General features: G+C 38.9%; 2 protein-coding genes across 7 annotated transcripts in view; both read left to right on the top strand.

The window, feature by feature from the left end:
* The first annotated feature begins 1,255 nt into the window (after positions 1-1,255).
* The window catches only part of LOC149679164 (uncharacterized), a 31,239-nt gene continuing 15,353 nt past the window's right edge, over positions 1,256-17,141 (top strand). For 4 of the 6 annotated variants that reach the window (XM_089834799.1, XM_089834802.1, XM_089834804.1 and 1 more), the window contains exons 1-3: positions 15,918-16,104; positions 16,823-16,904; positions 16,980-17,084. In XM_089834799.1, the coding sequence (XP_089690925.1) occupies positions 15,959-16,104; positions 16,823-16,904; positions 16,980-17,084 (333 nt within the window). In that variant the 5' untranslated portion in view covers positions 15,918-15,958. Of the gene's footprint in view, positions 1,459-1,566; positions 1,633-1,961; positions 2,044-2,112; positions 2,218-15,617; positions 16,105-16,822; positions 16,905-16,979; positions 17,085-17,141 lie in introns of those variants that run through there. The other 2 variants (XM_089834801.1, XM_089834800.1) reach the window with 2 other exon arrangements.
* On the top strand, positions 2,483-6,425 carry LOC149679166 (uncharacterized). Its single transcript, XM_089834805.1, has 3 exons — positions 2,483-2,704; positions 2,790-3,669; positions 5,489-6,425. Exons 1-3 carry the CDS (start codon positions 2,594-2,596, stop codon positions 5,968-5,970), a joined length of 1,473 nt encoding a protein of 490 aa, XP_089690931.1. The 5' UTR covers positions 2,483-2,593; the 3' UTR covers positions 5,971-6,425.

Here is a 17,141-nt window from a genome sequence, read left to right as displayed (position 1 = left end):
TAAGTATTGTTACACTGAATTTGAAAGTTGTAAAAAAATTTAAACAATATCACGAAGATATTTCATAGCGGTGGTCTCCAAGTCTGTTTAGTGTTTATTGTCTACATAGATGCAGGAAAATTGTCGCTAACTTTACCGTTGAATTCATACTCTCTTTTTTTTAGTACTTAGTAGGTGTATTCACGTATAGAGGTTTAATGGCTGAATAATACTGTTGGTTCATATTGTCAAGTTTATTTTATCATACGTTTATTGGGTTAAGTTTGCATTCTGATGATTCTGTATATAAACTAAACAATAAAACCTTTTTTGTAACTTGAAAAACATGTTTTTAATTAATTTCAATTAACGAGACCGGGATAATTCGAAAAAGGAGCTCAATTAATATCTTTATGCTAAATTTCAAGGTAATTCACCGTGGGGGGGGGAGATTTAAGGTTTGTTCCGCGCAAAAACCTGTATTTTAATTAGCTCTGTATTGTAATTATTTTTTATTAGAACGAGTGATTTGTGAGTGAAGACATATGAATTGATTTCATTGCAAAATACCTACTTTTACAAAAATCTTTAGTTTGCTTTTGAAAATTGTCATAGATAGTTTTTGCGGTCCAAGCCTGGAAGAATCTCCGATATTTTCTCGACATGATACTTCTAGAGAACCACAGTTCACTCCACAACAGTTTTCAGCACACTTCCTCTGGTTCAAAACAAGTTTATTAATTGTTTGGACTAGTTTTAAAATTCAAGAAGTGAGGGTTACTGGTCCTCAGGACCAGTTTATTAATTAAGAACAAAGGTGGGGGCCAGTCCAGAAACCAGTTTATTATTTCGGACACTAGGGGGGTCACTGGTCCCAAGCAGCGTGGGATATAAGGCGGTGGCATAGGGCGAATGACCAATTTAAAAATTGCCTGGACCCGTTTAAAAATTAAATCGGATGGGGGGTCAGTGGTGTACTTGACCACTAATAAAATTCAAGGGTAACTGGGTAACCAGAGTCCAGATGTTATCTCAACTATTTTAATTATCCTTTTCGTCATTTTAGCAGACGACGCGTCCTGGACAATGGTCATGAATCAGTTCATTTATTCCAGACCAGGGGTGTGGCTGGCCCAATGTCCAGTTTTAAAAAAACCTTATTTCCCAAACTGTACTCCCAAGGACTAGTTTCAAAAATATCCTTATTTCCCAGACTGATTGACGGCGGTAAGGAAAAAGCTGTCTGCTAGACGTTCTCTTTTTTGCGTTTGTACTTTGTAGTGATTAGTGAATTCCTTTGTTACGGTAACGGTTCCTCCTTTAAAGGCTTTAATGTATTTTTATTGATTATTAAAAAGAGTATCTATATACAAGAAAAGCTCTTAATAAAAGTTGAAGCTTTTTCTCATTTTTAACCCCAAAAACAGAACAGTGTGAGTAACTGTGAAACCAAAACAACGTTAATATAAGCCTTGCCTGGTAAGAATGTATATTAAACTGACGGGAAACGCCCTTGGTAACACTAAATCTTTCTTTATGGCCTTACTTTTTATTATTATTAAAATATTACGTATATTATCTTAACAGGGAAACTTTACAAAAAGTGATGGAATTTGTTAAAGAATGTCGTGTTGTGGTCGAACGTTTAAACTGGTAAGTGATGAATATAATGCAACTTGGATCATGTTAAACAGGCATAACGGATCCAAACCTATTGAAACTATTATACCTTGAAAAGAAATAGATCTTTCTTGCTGTTTAAAAAATTAAAAATGCTAGCAGAATAAATAATTTATACGAAGCTAGTTGTAGTTGTATTCAGAAAATGTGCTTGAGAAAATCCCTAGTCTTGAACAAAAGTGTCACAATTTAAGCATTGCTATGTTTTTCTTAGCTTTTTATAGCGAAAGCTACAATGTATGGGGAAACTTTCCTTGTCCGTTTTTGATTTACCTTCAGTTTGAAAAATTATTTTATTTTAGGGAAGATTTACAATCTCAACAACTCTCTTTACAAAATTCCGAAATGAGTTTAGTAAATCTTCAAAGGTTGGCGATTAAAGAGGTATTTTGCGAAATTATTGGAATTTCCTTGTTTTAGGCAATCTGGAAGTTATTGAAACTTTGTTTTTAGGAAATGGACTACGAGGAAGAATGTAACTATGATCACTTGAGCAAAGATGATCTAATCAATGAAGTAAAAGCTAGAGATGATCGAATTAGGAAACTGGAAGCCAAGGTATTTTCAAAGCATATAGGGGTTTTCAGCAGTGTGAAATTAAGCACAGAGATATGAGAAAATTTAAATGGACAGTTGTGGAATCAGGTGTCCCTTAAAATAGAACCAAACTCTATGAGTGGGTTAATTAATTAAGGTTATTGGTGAAAACACCTATCAGGATTGGCACAAAGCTAAGGGGATTGGCAACACGTTCTTCGTTTCTTTATTAACAAAGAAACCCGACGAGGGCCTTTGTTGCTGATCCCCTTCTTGCGTGTCATCATCTTCCCCTTTTTCTGGCTTGCCCCTTTAAAATACTTTCAGCCAAAGAAACTCCGAAGATTGTTTTGTAATGGAATCTCATTTTGTTTAGTGTAATGTTTTAATTTCAAAAATGGCAAAAGAGAGAGTGAAAACATCATTGACGATAAATAAGCAAATAGACGAAATTGAAAGACTCAAAAGGGTCATTAAAGAGTTGGAAAATAGAATCAAAGATCTGATGGTATGCAAGATCCTTCACTTTCATAATCGAAGGAAAAATTAATTATTTTAAGAATGAGCGTTATTGTTAATTGTTTAAAAAATAGGAGAAGAGTGGAATACTTCAATTTCCTAACGATGAATTAGTGAAAACTGAACCCGTCGAAAATGATTTGGGAAATAATGTCCAGGAGTTAACCCTTCCAGTTGTGATGCACAGTGTCCAAGCTGTCAATGTCCAAGGCATTCTGTGTAAAGAAAATATTAGTCAAGAATCACCTGTTACTGAGGTTGGCAATACAAACCCTGAAACTACCTTGAAAAAAACTGAAAATATGGGGTTTATAACGCGAAATACGAATCCGTGTCTCCCTAAACCGAACTACAGTGACAGTTTGCCTCAAAGTGCGCCTTCACCTAAAATTAAGGTTGAAAACCCATTCGAAATGACTCCTGACACGAACACGGAGAGTGATTCTCCACGAGAACCTTTTGAAAACAATATTACCATTAACGACTTCCTTCTTAAATCGCCAAGTTTCTCGACAGAGGGAGACACTGAGGATAATTCAACTCCATCGAAGAAATTTCGTGTTCCTGAATTGAATGTTGAATCCGAAAAACATTTGGATCTTTCTCTTGATGCAAATGTCGAAGGCGATTCATTAGAAGGAGCCCCAGAAAACGAACTTGATGAAAACCAATCCGAAATCGCCGTGACAGATGCAAAGAAAAGTGATGGACAAAATCAAAATGTGGAGCTGTTTGTCGATCCGAGTTCATTGAGTGTGCCAGTGTTTGTTCCTAAAGTAGAACGCAACCCAATTGAACTATCAGAATTGACCCCCGTCTCTATGGAAAGCGATTTGCCCGAAGTTCCAATTGCAGTTCAACATAATAGTTCGGTGTCCAACACGGAGACATTAGAAGATGTCGCTCCAAAGAATCCAGAAGGTAAAACCTCATCGCCTCGTTCGAAAATTGCAGGTAAGCCATTTCATTCTTTAATAGTCTTGAGTGCCTAGATTGAGAAGTCATATTTCTAAACCACTATTTCCGCCTTCTCTAGTCGCGTATTTCATTTAACTGCTCGTAATGCAATCCGAATGTATTTTTTTCACCCTCCGAAAAACGCGAATGATGGAGACACGGCCTCCCTGCTTTTGGACGTAATTCCGCTTTAAACTTAGATGAAAACTAGTCTTGGGTCGAAAGCCCCCTAAGCGATGCTTATTTTCAATCGTTGTGGTTGTAAATACTTAATAACAGTGGCATGACGCCATATTGTGGCGCACTTTAGCGTAGTTATACTGCTTATATTATTGAAGCGTACGCTGATTCACGTGATCAAAGCCCTTACTTTTCTTGGACATTGCTTGTTCGTACAACTTGGCATTCTGTTCTTTTCAAGTGCGTCTACACAATTCTACGTATTTAATGCCTTTTTTTGCAAACTTTATGTCATGAGTACATCGTTAATTCTACCGTGAAAGGTTTCTCTTCATCCAGGCTATATTAATTCACTGTCAAACTTAGTAAGGGTGAAATTTGCAACGTCCCATTAAAACGCGAACCAGAAAAACCCCTGAAATGAGATTAGTGTTCCTTTGGAAGCACAGAAGAAATTAATTTGATGAAATAAATGCATTTACAAATTACACTAATAAACTTCACATTTCTAGCCGCCATTTTTCAAGATGTCCGCGGTTTAAAACCAATTTCTTTAACGTCCCTGCAACATTTATGCGGGGACGGTTTGGCCGTGGCATTGAGTATCAATCAGCTACGACTTTTACTTAACAACACCAGGGTGCCTATTCTGTAAGCGTCGAAAGGGAGTTGTCGATCGACATCTCTCTCGGTCTTGAAAATCACAAAAATGGTATTCTGTCAGAAGTTGTCGAACTAGATATCGACAGGGTTTCGTTTCGAGTAACCCCTCTTGCATGAGTTTTAATCTGGGAGTAAATAGCTGCCCTTCTACATTTATCTCGCTTTGTGTTAAATAATCTGGCTAGGGAAATTATTCGGTGAGTTTTACGAAGACAACGTTCTATCAGAAGTAGAAGAAGAAGATGTAGTTGTACTCAGGGTGCCTTTTGCTAGGCAGAGAAACAAAGTGAAAACTAGATGTGACAACAGAGAGTGGGTGCCAGAACGAAAGAAAGTGGTAGCTTGTCTGCACGCAGCATCAGCTAGCATTTGATTCTCCGAACATCCATTGAATTTGAAAATACTTCCTTTCGAGCAATTCAATTTATGTTCATCCCCTTTTTACCTCTCCGTTTGACGATGTCGTCACGGAGAGGTTTTACACTGGACGTGTCTGTCACCGCGTTCACAGTTGCATTATCGTTGTCGGGGTAAAAATGTCTAGCCTCCTAATGGCAAGGCTTCCACCAAAGGTTCACGCAATTGCGGGTTTTCTTATTATTTATTTTGAATCAATCGCCTTATATACCCTAAATTTCCAAAAATTGTTAAAGAGGCATACGCTTGAATTCAAAGGTCAACAATAGCTATGTTTAAAATGATATTAGGAATAACGTTTCTTAGAATGACTAAACTAATATTAAGCTAAATTACTGACGATAAAAATAATCAATATAAATTATATTTAATTAAGAACGTCTCGACTCGCAGAGGTCTATTTTGGTTTCCCAACTTGTTGTTTATAAGGTCGTTTACTCATACTTTAAAAAAAAAAATTAGTTTTCGTATTGTTCTTGAATGTTACTGTATTTTTGATACTATATTGTAAATGATGTATGTGTCGTTTTTATATTTCATTAATAAATTTCTGTAGGGAAATTCAGGAAGAAACGTGCAACTCTGATCAAATATTCTGCTGAATATAAAAGGGGTCCACAACGTCACATTAAGAAGGGTAACGAAGAAAAACCCTTCAAATGTGATCGGTGTGACTATGCAAGCACACATAAGGGTCATTTGATCAGGCACGAACGCATTCACAGTGGTGATAAACCCTTCAAATGTGATCGGTGTGACTATGAATGCTCGCAGAAGAATAATTTGATCAAACATCAACGCATTCACAGTGATGAAAAACCCTTCAAATGTGATCAGTGTGACTATGCAAGCACGCAGAAGAATAATTTGATCAAACATCAACGCATTCACAGTGGTGAAAAACCCTTCAAATGTGATCAGTGTGACTTTGCAAGTGCGTGGAAGACTGGTGTGATCAGACATCAACGAATTCACAGCAGTGAAAACCCTTCGTATGTGATCAGTGTGACTATGCAAGCACGCAAAAGAATATTTTGATCAAACATCAACGCATTCACAGTGGTGAAAAACCCTTCAAATGTGATCAGTGTGACTTTGCAAGTGCGTGGAAGACTGGTGTGATCAGACATCAACGAATTCACAGCAGTGAAAACCCTTCAAATGTGATCAGTGTGATTATGCATGTAAGCGGAATTATGTTTTGATCACACATCAACGCATTCACAATGGTGTTAAACCCTTCAATTGTGATCAATGTGACTATGCATCTACGAGGAAGAGTTCTTTGATAGTACATAAACGAAGAAGTCACAAGAATGAATAGATGGATTTGAAGGCTGCTAGACAATGTAAAATTTATTTTTAATCGTAAAATGAACATTTTAAATTTGTTGTGCAAAAACCATCTTTCATCCTCTTTTGTAATGAATTTGCCGAAACTGTTTACGTAAGAATCCATTAAATTTCTCCTTTCTGAATTGTATTAACGGAAACTGTGCGCTTTGTCAAGGACAGGACTCTTGGCTCACTAGCAGCCGTTTTCAGAATTAATTTTAAATTGAATGACGTTACTAAAATAAAAAAATAAAGGGACGCCTCTTCCTCTTGTTTTAGGTGCTTCTCTCCAGGCTAGAAAATTTCCAAACGTGCAATCGAGAGCGAATAAATATTTGTAACTTGTCTTCTCCTATCTTTTGGTTGCAATTAATTCCAAGTATATATGTTAAACATTTTGACTGAAAAATTAAAGGACCGTTTGACCAAAGGTATGTACTTCCTTTTTATTTAATGTTCATCACTATTATATCCATAACGTTTATTCGCCGGGAACGTTATGCTATTGAGAGTACTGTCAGGGACGTTTCTGTGTCTGGCTTTCTGTGCTTTGTTACAATAGAGCGCGTTCACAGGTTTTACATGGGTGTAAACACGTTCCCCATTTCTGAACCGCGTACGCTTTTTCCCGTAATCGGGGGAAATTATATTTTGCTATGTTAACTATTTTACTCGTGTACCAATCCACTCTTTAAGTGGCCACTATTCCTTTATCTGCCTAGTCTCTCGTCCATTCCACAAGAACCGAATCTGTCGCATTGGCTTCTAACTCCACCACCTTCTGTTATCTATCTATTCCGTATAAAAAAATCTTTCAGATTACCTTCTACTTCAGTAAAATCGTTTGGGGTACGAGATGTAACGAGTAACGTATAGCCTCCAAAGGGCGGGTCATCCACCAAATGTTCACGCTATTGATTTGGGTTAATTTAAAATTATCGCTCAGGAATAGACCCCCATTATCCGTAAAATAGGAAACATTTGAGGCTGTACGAACACCATGTGAAGTTTCATCTTAATTTGTTAGTTTAATCTCAAATTTGTCCATGTTCTTACCCAAAAAATAGTAATTTTGGGTTAATTTCACGTTAACTAAGTTTAAATAAACGTTACATCGTTGTTCATTAGAGTTAATTTAGTTGAAAAAATTTATTGAAATAATTCACCCTATTTGCAATGCATAGTGGAGTTTTGATATTTGCCGAACATCCACTATTTCACTACAAGCTTTCGAATTACGCGCTCTTTTAAAGTCTCGGCATATTTTTCTTTTTTACCCCATACTATTTTGCTGAAAAATGCCGAATAGTCACTATTTTACCCCAAAACTTTCAAATTTCACTACTGTTAGTGTATTTTAATGATTATTTAGATAAATTTAAACTTACAATAGTAAAATGAGGTTGGACGAACAATTTGTGTATAAATTAGCTAAGTGTGAAATAGGAAACTAGGGGGCTTGACCACTGGCTCGTTTTTAAATCTTAATTAAGTTGGCCTAGTTTAATTAAGATTATTATAATTTTTATCCAAAAATGTATAGTTTTGGTCTAATTTCTCGTTAATTATTCTTAAGTAAGTTGAAACTAACTTTGGATTGTGCTTCGGCAGAGTAGATTTACCTTACAAAATAAGTTTAATAAACAAATCACTTTAATTGCAATGTTTAATGGAATGATTCTTGCTATTCACTATTTTACCCCTTTGAATTTCGCGCCTTTTCATGTACTTCGATGATAATGTAAGTGAATTTAAGCTTTAATACGAAACATGGGGTTTTAATCTTAATTAATTAGTTTAATCAAAAGGAGATGATCTAAAAGGACATAGCTTTCCAGCCTAGGAATGAGGGTATTGTGTGTCAGGTTCTCTCTAACGAACGTCTCATCTTGAGTGTTCCTTAAACTTGATATCCCAAGGCTAGGCCGAATGTATTTACTGTAGAGTAAATGGTAGTTGAACGCCCAAAGTTTTTCTCTACTAACATTTTTTCTCGGCGCCAACTAACATCAGCCGCGGAAAGCTGGGTCTCATTAAAAAAATCCCACCCCCCCCCTTGCTTGAACTTACTCGGATAAATGAATTAACCCCGCCTGTTTAACTTCACTCTCCACCGCTGTGGAGCGCTGATTCAAAAGCTCGTTCTCGGTCGTGGCCAATATTTTAGAAATTTTATCTCTCCATTCACGCGAACTCCGTTGGGAACTTTAAAAAACTTAACGTCAGAACTTTCAGACCCAGAGGCTACGGAAAAAAAACTTACATAGGAACTTGGTGTAAGATTATTCTACTTGTGATGTTAATTATACTTAATTCATTTGACATATACTTGAAGCGTGTTAAATAGTGTTCATTTAGCGTATAAAACGAGTTGAAATAAATAATTTTCTTTAAATGCAATGTTTAGTAGTGATGCCACGAATATTCGGTTACTATTCGGTATTCGGCCTATTCGGCCATTTTTTTCGTATTCGGTATTCGGCCGAATATTTCGTAATATTCGGCCGAATACCGAATCTCCAATCATGAAGGAAAAAAACGGAAAAATTACTCAAAAATTATTTATTTCAATAACAATTTTTACTTTAATATTTATAATCTACCAGTGGTAAGTTTTGAGGAATAAAAAAAGCATATAGTGACACGATCTACTCGCAAATGTAGTATAGTGTTAAAGAGAGCGCGTTGAAAAATCGTAACTTCCCCCTTTTCATTCCCTCCTTCCCGAGTTTATCACCAACGTTGAAAGCTTCCGCGCAGGCGCGCTGTAGCAGAGGCGGTAGGGAGCGGATCTAAACCATGGAATAACCACGCGAGATGGAACGGCGACGAAGATAGCGGAGCCTCTACCAGAAATGAAGCGAGTGACGTAGGAGAGCTCTCCGAGATAGTGGGAACAGAAAGTTATTGTTATTGGTTACAGCTGTTTTAAGGTTGAGGTTTAAACAGGGATAAGGGAGTTGAGATGTATTGGAAATGATGATGGGCGACCTGCGGCACCGTATCTCTCCCAATGTACCTCGCGCACGCCCCTACCTTTCGGAAGGCGATTGCTAAGTGCTGCCGCGTAGCGCCATTTTATTTGTATGAGAACTAGCTTCTATTTTTAAGATAGAGGGAGCGCCCTTTACAATTTCGTACAGTACGACCCTACCTAACCGCTGAGGATGCTGGGAGGACTACGGTGCCGTAGGTGGGGGTACACAGGCAACGCTATAGGTATGGGGGTTTCCACTCCATTCCTCTCTCTTTCAAGGTTTAAAGCCGAGGCAGCGCCGAACCGTCCATCTCTCGAAACTTGGCGAGAGTAGCGTAAGCCTTGTTCACTAAAATTTGAAATTGAACTGGCGCGCGCCAACCGACGCGCGCAGCCTTTCCACGTACCCACCTTTAGGGAGGGAGGAGGAATCTAAAGGGGGTATTCAAGTTTTTGGACGACAGGTTTTTCAACACTAGGGGGCTGTTCCATCTCGCGTTAGTTCTTCCATGTCTAAACAGTGTATCCCTCTCTCTGCTTGCGCGCCAATATTGCGCAGAGCAGTAATCGCGTTACAGCTAGTGCCGAGAGGAGAGGAGAGTTTTCCCACGTGACCCTACATTTCGCGTAGCCGTCTGCCTATTCACCTCACCATTCCATACCCCATGATGAGACCTGTCCCATTGCTTTCCGTGCGGGGGATGTACGTATTTCGCGGAACGGGTTACAGCTCATAACCGGTTTCGCGCGAGTTGCACATATCTCACGCCCGAATATTCGGTGGCCGAATATTCGGTGCTTCGGCCGAGAGCATGGCCGAATATTCGGTATTCGGCAAAATCAATATTCGCGGCATCACTAATGTTTAGTATAGTTTCATTTATTTTTGGTGTTGTCATGTTATAAATATCTCCCGCTAGGGGAATTAATAGTTCTGTTTGTATGTTCTCCCGCTAGGGGTTTTGGAGCGAGGTGTGAGCTTGACGGGAGAACGTCAGTTGTTATAACGCACTTAACATGAGTAGTCACTTTTAATAAAGGATAAATTAAGTACTTTTTATATGGCGGTTTATTAAACACAACATGGTGATAGAGGTGTCTCGAACTTTACGTTTTTAAATCAACCCAACGGCGGTCTAGATTAAAACAGTTTTTTTTACAACTTCGTTCGTTCGGGCCTTGGACATGACGTCATTTAAAAGCCCTTCAGAGCTCTTTCCGGGAGCCGATCCTGCTTCAACATGGGCTGACTATAAGGAAGGATTTGAAATTTACGCCGAAGCAGCCAAGTTAAGTACTGAAACTATACCTACGCAACGCGCAACATTCCTGCATATTTTAGGCCCAGCGGGGCGAGGCATATACAAAACTCTCCCAATCAATGAGGTCGGCGATGCTCGTACCCTTCAGGTTATTCTCACGGCTTTTGACACTTTTTATCAACCGTATAAGAATCTAACCTATATAACTCAAGGACCCAACGAACCATACCATTCCAATCGCACACTACAGCATCAACAAACCCAATCGCGTCCTATGCAATCACAACAACATCGTTCGCTATCAATTCAGCGCCCTAATAAATGCCTAAACTGTGGTCACTCAACCCACAACTCAGGTTTATGTCCTGCCCGTATGTCAATTTGTTTAAAATGTGGGCGTAAGGGTCATTGGGCCACAATTTTCCGCTCAACTAATGCTATAGAACTTCAATCAGAGGTGACACATTTCCAACACAATTATGATTATCAAGAACAAGACCAATACGAAGTCTCGGACACACTTGCTTCGTACACTATAATGCTTTATCAAGAATTAGACCAGTTACAAACAGACCCCTCCACACAAGAGACAATAACACACCAATATAGGGAAGATGAAATTTTTGATCAACTGTACCTTTTTGATACAAAGGTTCAGTTCAAAATAGATACGGGTAGCCAAGTCAATATTATCCCGTTAACGATGTATCTAAACCTACCCTCGCGTCCAGAATTGCAAGCTCCCAAGTATAAAGTAATGGCTTATTCCGGCCATCCAGTCCCGATCGCAGGGGTTATTGACGTTGTCTGTTCATCTTACGCAGCCAAAGGCACATTCCCTTTTTATGTAACAACTGAGAAACGTATCCCTATCTTAGGAGCCACAGCTTCCGTTCAACTGGCAATAATCCAACATCACTGTCACCCACTACCACCCCTTCAAACGAAAGAATTATCTACAATCACATCAGTTCCTACAACTAAACAGATACCACAAACACCGGAAGAAATCGTCGCGCAGTTTCACGGTGTTTTCGACAAAATTGGTAAATTACCGGGGCAACACCATATAGAATTGAAAACCCATCCGATACCCTCCATTAGCGCGGCACACCAAATTCCGCACGCGTTTCGCGAACCCGTTAGACTAGAATTGGATCGCATGCTTCAGCTTGGTATTATCACCCCAGTTACTGGTACTTCAGAATGGGTACATCCTATGGTTGTAACACCTAAGCTACCACCACCTCATGCGCTACCGGATGCTCCACTTTCAGTCCGTATCTGTATGGATCCGCGAAAATTAAATAACTCGATAAAGCGTCAACCCTTCCCAGTACCTACCACCCAAGAAATTTTTGCGTCACTACAAGATAAAACAGTTTTTACTGTTTTAGACGTAAAAAGTGCTTTTTGGCACATTGAATTAACGGAAGCTAGTTCGCGGTTATGTACATTCGCGACACCCTATGGACGTTATAGATACCTTCGGTACCCTAACGGGTTGGTTACTGGTTCGGAAGTTTGCCAACAAACTTTAAGACGTTTATACCCAATCGATGAGTTCCCGCAAGTTCATATATCTACAGATGACTTTCTAATCGCTGATGTAGATATTTCCTCGCATAAAAATACTTTATATCGCGTTCTACAGCGTGCTTTAGACTCCGGACTTTGTTTCGGGCGAAATAAAATGTTTCTGGCAGTTCCTCGCGCTAAATATTTGGGACATATCGTAACGGCTCAAGGTGTAGAAATTGATCCGACTACAGTAGACGCAATTTGCTCACTTCCACCGCCTATAGATAAAACCGCGCTTCAACGATTTTTAGGCATGATAAATTATATAACGAGATTCCTTCCAAATGTAATAACTGACACTGCTCCCCTGCGCGCGTTACTTAAGAAAGACGCGGTATTTCAATGGGAGGAAGACCATCAGAAACATTATGATTCCCTTAAGAGTTTGGCTTCTTCAGCCCCAGTTTTAACCTATTTTGACCCTAATCTACCAATAACTCTATCGGTGGATGCGAGCCAAACCGGTATTGGCGCCGTGCTACTTCAAAATGGACAACCGGTAGAATACGCTTCTACTTCTCTAACCGCAACCCAATGTCGGTATGCACAAATTTAAAAAGAGCTATTGGCCATCGTTTTTGCATGTGAACATTTTAACTATTATATAGCCGGTACTAAAATAACTATCGAAACCGATCATAACCCACTTTTGGGAATTATAAAGAAACCGATATATCTTTTATCACCCCTTCTCCAAAGACTAACAATGCGCCTTTTTCGATACCATATTAACCTAATCTATGTTCCAGGATCGAAATTACACATTGCCGATATGTTATCCAGAGCTCCCCAACCTCATACCTTGATCAATACCAACTCACTAGAAGGACCATATGCAGCTGCATATGCGATGTCTGCACTACTTCCTTCAAAACAACAACAATACAGAGACGCCGCAGCTCAAGATCAAGAGCTCAAACAACTGAGGGATCTCGTAACGGCAGGTTGGCCACGTACTCTGAAGCAATTAAGCAAAAACTTATCGGTATACTGGCCACACCAAGACGAAATTCATCTATTGGATGATCTCCTGTACAAGGGTTCTAAGTTAATAGTTCCTAAAACATTACAACGGGAAGCTCTTCAAACTATACATGGCTCCCACCAAGGCATACATTCATGTATAGCAAAGGCTAAACTGCATGCTTTTTGGCCGAATATGATCGAACACATCACTCAATATATTAAAGCCTGTCCCATTTGTGCTAATAGGAGTGCAAACAATCAAACCATGCCAATGACGCCATACCCGGTTCCAAAACTTCCTTGGGCGACCCTCGGGACTGACATATTTCATATTAAATCATAAAATTACATAATATTAGTAGACTATTATTCTAAATTTGTCGAGGCAGCTGAACTAAATAATATGACTACACAGACCATTATAGATTTTCTTAACCCTCAATTCGCCAGACATGGAGCCCCCCAAAATCTAATATCCGATAATGGTCCCCCTTTTAATTCGGCTAGCTTTCACGATTTTTTGAAACAATGGGGTGTTAAACATACCACGTCGTCTCCATATTATCCACAATCTAATGGGCTTACGGAACGGACAGTACAGACTATAAAAAATTCATTGATTAAAGCCCAATCTGAAGGCAAGGACTTACCATATGTATTAATGGAATATCGTTCCACACCTAAAGGACCTTTACCATCTCCGGCTGAGATGTGTATGGGCCGTCGGATAAGAACACCCTACACAACTAACACAGATACTTTAACTCCGAAATTCCTTACTAAAAAAGATCATAACACACTAATAGAACTTCAAGAAGCGATGGTAAATAAAGCCAACGAGGGACGAACTTCTATACTACCTTCTCTTAAACCAGGAGACCAAGTGTTGTATTTAGCAGGCCACCGGAACTGGCTACCAGCTACCATTGTGTCTGTCGCGGAGGAACCACATTCCTATAACATCCAAACTCCACTTAATCAACTCTTTCGCCGTACTAGGACGCATTTAAAACCAGTATCAACTTTCGATCAGTCGTATTCACCAATGCATCCTCAGTATCCAAAGCAAAGTTATAGTCAGAATAATCAACCAACGCAAACTAGTAGCCACAACACAAGTAGCCAATCCTCTAGTAGAAGGGCCGTTACTAAGATTGGCAAGAAAACAGAACAACAACCACAAAACCCTCAAAACCGGACTTCCCCTCAACAAAACCAAAACCGGACTTCCCCTCAACAAAACCAAAACCGGACTTCCCCTCAACAAAACCAAAACCGGACTTCCCCTCAACAAAATCAAAACCTGACTTCCCCTCGACATATCCAAAACCTGACTTCCCCTCAACAAATCCAAAACCTGATTTCGCCCATACAGTCAATTACATCACCAATACCTCCTCCATTTCCAGTTCCGCTACCACTACAGCAACCCCCGATCTCCTTACTTCCAACAAATTCCGCTATGACACCACCAGTACAATTACGTATTGGTGATCGACCGCAGCACTTAGCCTTACCAAACCTGAAACCGAAACGACTACCAACTAACTCGATTCCAAAGATCCCATTGATGCAAGAAAAAAGACCTGGATTTCCTGATAATTCATCAATTCTTCCCATAAATAGACCAGCAGCCTTTCCGAATTCATCAATCCCTCCTATAAATAGACCAGCAGCCTTTCCGGTGACACGCTGTGGAAGAACGAATAAACCACCCATCCGCTATCAAGACTGACTCTGATGTATATTATCAAGCAAAAAGAAATCCTAAGCGAACTAATCTAGGGACAATCAGTTTTGATGAATTTAATAATGAATGATACAAATTGATTTAACTAAAACAATACTGTTGGTTTTTTTAAATGGATTTTATAATGGATTTTATTTATATATATAAAGGGAAAGATGTCATGTTATAAATATCTCCCGCTAGGGGAATTAATAGTTCTGTTTGTATGTTCTCCCGCTAGGGGTTCTGGAGCGAGGTGTGAGCTTGACGGGAGAACGTCAGTTGTTATAACGCACTTAACATGAGTAGTCGCCGGGAGTGTGGCGCACTCCTGTAAGCCAAGCGTCTGGGCGGCAAAGTTTGAGGGAATACGACACAAGTCGGCGATCCTACCCTATAGGTGCCGACTGTCCCGTGTCCGCCGGAGGTGACTTACCCCAATTCCACCTTCCGTCACCTCCCAAGTAAACCTCATTTCCTTCCCTGTTTACACACATACGACCTAGCGGCCCCCGTCGGTGTTGGGCCGCGTAGGGTCTCACGCTCACTTCTTCCTGGTGCTCAAGGCCTCACGGCTAAGCACTAGTGTTCGTTGGTGGTAAAAAAAAAAAAAAAAAACATGAGTAATAATAAAGGATAAATTAAGTACTTTTTATATGGCGGTTTATTAAACACAACAGGTGTATATTTACTGTTTTACCCTATATGTTCGAATTTCGCGCCTTTAACGTTCTAATAAATTCATGCAGTTTCGTGTTAATTGATATCTTGGTTCTTACTCAAAAAATGCCTGTTTTAAGGTTAATTTCAGTTTTTTTGTAACTAAATTTAAGTTGTAAAGAGCTAGGGTAGTTTAGTTAGGTTTATTTAGTTTCTGAATCGGATTTAAATAACCTACTTTAATTGCAACGTTTATTGGAGTTTTCGCATTTTTAAATTTTACCCCACAAAATGTTCTGCCGAAACCCGAAACTCACTCTTTTACCCTTAAAAGCAGATGCCAAAAGTCATTAAAATGTTTTAGCAGACGACGCATAGGAGGATTTCTACTATTTTAGAATTTGGGGTAATTCAATAAAAATTGGTCAAAAGTAAATGTAGAGTTAGATAGTGTTTTCCGGAAAAGTGTTCCTAACTTCATATCAGCATCAGCCGGCCCCTGACTGGTAAGTGATAATGTACATTAGTGACACTAAGTTTTTGTTTATGGCCATATTTTTATTATTATTAAAATGTTTCGTATGTTATCTCAACAGGGAAGCTGTCCAAAGAGTGATGGAATTTGTTAAAGAATGTCGTGTTATGGTCGAACGTTTAAGCTGGTAAGTGATGAATATAATGCAACTTGGATGTCAACAAGGCATGTAACCGATAACGGATCCAAATCTTAACATATAGAACAAATGGCTGAATAATTTCCCTCCTTTTCCAAAATATTACCCTAGTAGGTAGTAGTATATATGTTTTGACCCCTGAATATTGCTACCTTTTCCAAATTATTGCTGATTAGCATGTTTATTGCCTCCTTTTCAACAATATTTTTAATTTAGTTTCATTCTACCCCCAAAAGTGCCGCACATTTAGCCACTCGTGTAACTTTGTAAGATTCCCACGTTATAGTGTGATTTGGTTATGCATGTGAGATTTGAGATCTACCACATAGATATAGGATCTACCCTAGTTGCTGAATATTGCAGTATAAGCTAATAATACTGCGGAATGGTGATTTATTGAGGAATAGAGCCATCTCAATTGTGACGTCAGTACCTAGGTAAAACGTCACACGATTGACTTTGGCAGCGGGCAGTCATGTTTGGTACTTCTTAGATTTTATGGGCAAATAGCGTGGGTGACGTCACACTAAGGTTTCTGAGATAGCTCTTGAATTGCAGCGATAATTATCACAATCTTTTGAACTAGTTAAGCTTTGCCATGTTTTTCTTAGCTTTTTATAGCGAAAGCTACATTGTATGGGGAAACCTTTCTTCTTATTTGTTCATTTTTAATTTACCTTCATTTTTATAAATTATTTTATTCTAGGGAAGATTTACAATTTCACAAACACTCTTTTCAAAATTCCGAAATGAGTTTAGTAAATCTTCAACGGTTGGCGATTAAAGAGGTATTTGCGAAATTATTGCAATATTCCTTTTGTTTTTAGACAAACTGAGTGAAGTTATTGAAACTTTGTTTTTAGGAAATGGACTACGAAGAAGATTGTAACTATGATCACTTAAGCAAAGATGATCTAATCAATGAAGTAAAAGCTAGAGATGATCGAATTAGGAAACTGGAAGCCGAGGTATTTTTCTAAGCATAGGGGTTTTTTAGCAGTGTGAAATTAAGCACAGAGATACGA

Source organism: Phalangium opilio, unplaced genomic scaffold, assembly GCF_054372755.1.
Source record: "Phalangium opilio isolate 3A_F unplaced genomic scaffold, DU_Popi_V2 ptg000041l_1, whole genome shotgun sequence".
NCBI lineage: Eukaryota > Metazoa > Arthropoda > Arachnida > Opiliones > Phalangiidae > Phalangium > Phalangium opilio.
Note: the sequence above shows the minus strand (reverse complement) of the source record. Positions and strands in the feature narration are given on the sequence as shown.

Bases quoted from the DNA above. Each gene is read 5' to 3' on its own strand.
- LOC149679166 (XM_089834805.1), top strand. From the start codon at position 2,594: ATGGCAAAAGAGAGAGTGAAAACATCATTGACGATAAATAAGCAAATA. The intron at 2,705-2,789 runs GTATGCAAGATC...TTTAAAAAATAG, and splicing joins ATAGAATCAAAGATCTGATG to GAGAAGAGTGGAATACTTCA. The intron at 3,670-5,488 runs GTAAGCCATTTC...AAATTTCTGTAG, and splicing joins GCCTCGTTCGAAAATTGCAG to GGAAATTCAGGAAGAAACGT.